At 35.1% G+C, this 4,476-nt stretch overlaps 1 protein-coding gene across 4 annotated transcripts in view; it reads left to right on the forward strand.

Annotated features, from left to right (window-relative positions):
- The window catches only part of CTDSPL2 (CTD small phosphatase like 2), an 83,950-nt gene that overhangs the window by 56,298 nt on the left and 23,176 nt on the right, over window positions 1-4,476 (forward strand). For all 4 annotated transcript variants that reach the window (XM_040492549.1, XM_040492547.1, XM_040492546.1 and 1 more), the window contains exons 6-7: window positions 3,666-3,744; window positions 4,077-4,188. In XM_040492549.1, coding sequence (XP_040348483.1) covers window positions 3,666-3,744; window positions 4,077-4,188 — 191 coding nt within the window. The remainder of the gene's footprint in view (window positions 1-3,665; window positions 3,745-4,076; window positions 4,189-4,476) is intronic.

Below are 4,476 nucleotides of genomic sequence, written 5' to 3' on the forward strand. Positions count from 1 at the left end.
CCCCCCCCCCCCCCCCCCCCAAGAAGCTTCTGTTCCTAGATCTTGCCCGGTATTCAAACTGCAGCCTAATTCTGGATCCTTATAAAAGCCTAACGTAATTGTTTGGTCCCTGAGCCACTTGTCATGGAAATGTAGAACACATGAGATCAGAATTTATTACTTCTGAGGGTTGTGGTATACAGATGCATAAAGCTAAAAGATGAAACTGTTCCATCATACTTAAAAGCAGAAATAAAATTGAGGGCGGTCATCGTTTCTCAGAGGGACAAGATCTTAGGCTTTTAATTTAGATTAAAAAAATTTTTTTTTCATGTTTATTTTTTTATTTAGAGAGAGGGAGAGAGAGAGAGAAAGCATGAGCAGGGGTGGGGCAGAGAAAGAGGGAGAGAGGGAATCCCAAGCAAGTTGCACAGAGCCTGATGTGTGGCTCAATCTTACAAACCATGAGATTGTGACCTGAGCTGAAATCAAGGAGTCAGACCCTTAACCAACAGCCACCCAGGCACTTTTAGATTTGTTTATTTCTTATAATGCCAGGCATTTGCACATATGTATTGGTTCAGAAATGTAGTTTGGTGTAAGGAAGTAGAATAATGTTCTTCCCTTGAATATAAAGGAGAAACTTGAAAAACTACAATCCAAACAGCTGAAAACATTTAAAGAAAAAATGCATACAATTATGAAATTTCTATATAGTGCAACCCAGTCATACCAAAATGAAAAGTGACATAAAATAGGAAAGATTTATTTTAACTTGGTCAAATAAAAGATTGGGCTCTGTAATGTTAATATCTGTAATGTTAAATTATAATGTTGTAATTTAAGAATAATATTGAATCTGACAAGCAGATCAATATGGTGCACATAGTTTATTTTGGGTGGTTAAAACTTGCAAATGAACCTACTCTTGACCTGTCATTTTATGCTCATTACTTTGCCAGTGTTTAAGCTAGTGAATTGTAAAGTAGACGAAGTCCAGGGCTTTGGGCCTCGTGTTTGATATTTGTTCTATATTTTTGTGCTGCTGTATTTTTTTTTTTCCCTGACAACTATGAAAATAGAGAAGGGAGTTCTATAACCATAGTGATTTCTAGAGGGGAAAAGGAAAATTTAGTCCTGTTGTCTCATTCATTCATTCATTTAGTCCCCTAACATTTATTGAACATCTATTTTTTGTGATGGGCATTGTTTATGAAGATGAATAAGATAATGCTTCTTGACCCTGAAGAGTGAATGATCTAATTGATGAGCCAGGTATACACAAAAATTACTGTACAGTGTGGTGAGTGCTGTTACAAATAAATGAGCAAAATGATGAGGTGGCATATTATATTTACTCTGGGAGTATCATGACAGGAGAGAAGTAAAATTTTTGCTGATCTTAAAAGATGAGTATGAGTGACAAAGATTATTACTTTTCCTTAAGAACTAAGCCAAAGAGAACAAGACAGAAGGAGGCTGGCTCTACCATTTACTTAGCTTTGTGACTTTAGACAATTTAAGCTCACTTGAGTCAGTTTTCTTAGCTTTAAAAGGGTAATAATAATTCACGGTTTTAAAGGCTAAATGGGATGAAAGAAGAAAAATGCTTAGCATGAAGGCTCTCAAATATTACTTCCTTTCTCCCTTTTTCTGAGGTTAATAGGAATTTGAAACAGAAGTGGTTAGAAGTTGTATTTTTCTATTAACCCTTGTGCTAGTGAACTGTCATTGGCATAAAGTTATTACAGATGGACAAAAATTATTATTTACATCTGGCATTCACTGAACATACTATGTTACAAGGTAATTCATACGTAAGAAATTAATATATCATAATAGCAAAAATGATTTCTTTTTGTCCTGAAAGACTATTATCCACCAATATTCCATTCCTATAGACAGATTACAGCAGTTTTTACCGTGTTCCACTATTTTAGTCCTTTTGGGCTACTGTAACAAACTACCATAGACTAGGTGGTGTATACACAGCAGAAATTTATTTCTCACAGTTTAGGAGGCTGGGAAATCCAAGATCAAAGTGCCAGCAAACTCAGGACCTGGTTAAGGGCCTGCTTTTAGGTTCATAGACAACTGTCTTATGCATCCTCACATGGCAGAAGCTATGTGAGTTCTCTGGAGTCTCTGTTTTTTGTTTTTGTTTTTTCTGTAATGTTTATTTTTTTTATAATTTAAATAAATTTTTAATGTTTATTTTTGAGAGAGAGAGAGAGAGAGAGGGAAAGAGAATGAGTGGGAGAGGGGCAGAAAGAGTGGGAGACACTGAATTCCAAGTAGGCTCCAGGCTTTGAGCTATCTGCACAGAGCCTGATGCAGGGCTTGAACTCATGAACCATAAGATCATGACCTGAGCCAAAGTTGGACGCTTAACCGACTGAGCCATCCAGGCGCCCCATTGTTTGTTTTTGAGAGAGTGAAAGAGAGAGAGAGAGAGAGAGAGAGAGAGAGAGACAAAAGATCCAAAGGGGCTCCGCACTGACAGCAGAGAGTTTGATGTGGAGCTTGAATTCACAAAACCACGAGATCATGACCTGAGTCCAAATTGGACGCTTAACCAACTGAGCCACCTAGGTGTCCCTGGAGTCTCTTTTATAAGGGCACTGATCCTATTCATGAGGGCTCCCCCCTAATGACCTCATGACATCCTAAAATCTTCACCTCCAAATACCATTTTGGGAGGGCACAAACATTCAGTCTGTAGCATCCAACTTAAGCTTTTGTCTGAAACATTACCTCTGACTAATAATATTATCTTTTGTCTTCTTGAATTTAAGTTGTAATTATTGTCTTGGAAAATTCCCAGCAAGGTTTTTTTATTTATTTAAGTAATCTCTACACCCATTGTGGATCTCAAGCTCAAGACCCTGAGATCAAGAGTCCTACATTCTTCTGACTCAGCAAGCTAGGTGCCCCTTCCAGCATAATTTCTAAAGCTCTGTCAGTTGATAGAATTTTAGCTTAAACATATACCATGTGTCATGTGTCATGGCATATAGAATTGCTTCATGATTATTTTTAGGTTGCTTGTAAATTAGAAGTAAAATAAAGCCTCCTCTGAAGCAGTGGTTTCTAAATAGAACAGCATTTCTTAACTTTTAAAAGATTTTAGATAGCCTTGAGGTTCCTGGGAAAATGTACATACAACATAAGTGCACAAGGGGGTTTCATGAACCTCTTAAAGAATGTTCATAGATCTCAGGTTAAAAACTACCTTTGGGTCTATTGTCAGCACACATATATATTGACTTCCTATGTATGTACAAGGTACTTTGAAAAATGTTACTGCTGCAAGAGGCAGCATGAAGTTTTTATGGTTACACATATAGACGCCATTCAGTTAGAAATTGAAGTTTGGTGGAGTATATTTTTCTAGCAATAAGTAGTAAATTTTTTCTTTGCTATTAAGGATGTTAATTCTACTAGCCATGATCTAGCTTGCCATTTTATCTGTAATGGCAGTTTTTTCCTTTGCTTCTGGAGTTAAGAAATTTGTGTTAAGAAATATGTGTTAAGAAATTTGCTTTGAAATACTGTTTACAAGTTATTTCTGTCATATCTTTAACCTAAAATACACAAAGGGTCAGGAAAATCTTATATAAAATCAGTAAAAATGTATACTCACAGTGAGTTAAAACTAACATATTGTTTTTCCTTTTATTAAATAGCACCAGTAACTCCAGATAGTGGTTATTCGTCAGCTCATGCAGAGGCCACCTATGAAGAAGACTGGGAAGTATTTGACCCGTGAGTTTTTTGTGTTTTTTTTTTGTCTTTTATTTTCCTTTCATTCTTGGAGCAGAATGAAAGTGTGTGTGTGGAAGGGTGGCTCAATGGTATATTGCAAAGAACATGTGACCCTTAGGTATTAATAATTTTACTGGGTTACTGAAGTACTAATTTTATATATTTTCAGTTTTATTTATGTTTCATAGGTTTGGTTTACTAGGTTAAATGGATATTATTTAATTGAAGATTTATTTTAAAAAGATTTAAATATGAGCTGAATTTAGTAATATGTTTAATATTATTTATAAAAAATAGAAATGTTGAGATTTTTAAAAAAATTTGATCTATAGGTATTATTTCATCAAACATGTTCCACCACTGACAGAAGAACAACTAAATAGGAAACCTGCTCTTCCATTGAAAACAAGAAGCACACCAGAATTCTCCTTAGTTTTAGACCTGGTAAGTATATTATCTATAGAGGTAGGGAAAGTAAGTTAAATTTATTTTTTAAAATACTAGCTGAAAATAACTAAAAGGATACAATTGAATGAATAGGCTTACACATTTACTAAACATGTCCAAGATGTTCTGAAATGTTTTTATTTGAAGTATAGTATAATGCCAGGATCCACATTTGGTTGGTATCAGGTACTCTTTGAAAATAAGTTAGGCTTTCATTTTTGTATTTAAATTGGTTCTTTCCCCCATATTTCTGGAACCCTTGTGATCTTTTTTGAAAAATTTCCC

Source organism: Herpailurus yagouaroundi, unplaced genomic scaffold (genome assembly GCF_014898765.1).
Source record: "Herpailurus yagouaroundi ecotype Mexico unplaced genomic scaffold, PumYag 184, whole genome shotgun sequence".
NCBI lineage: Eukaryota > Metazoa > Chordata > Mammalia > Carnivora > Felidae > Herpailurus > Herpailurus yagouaroundi.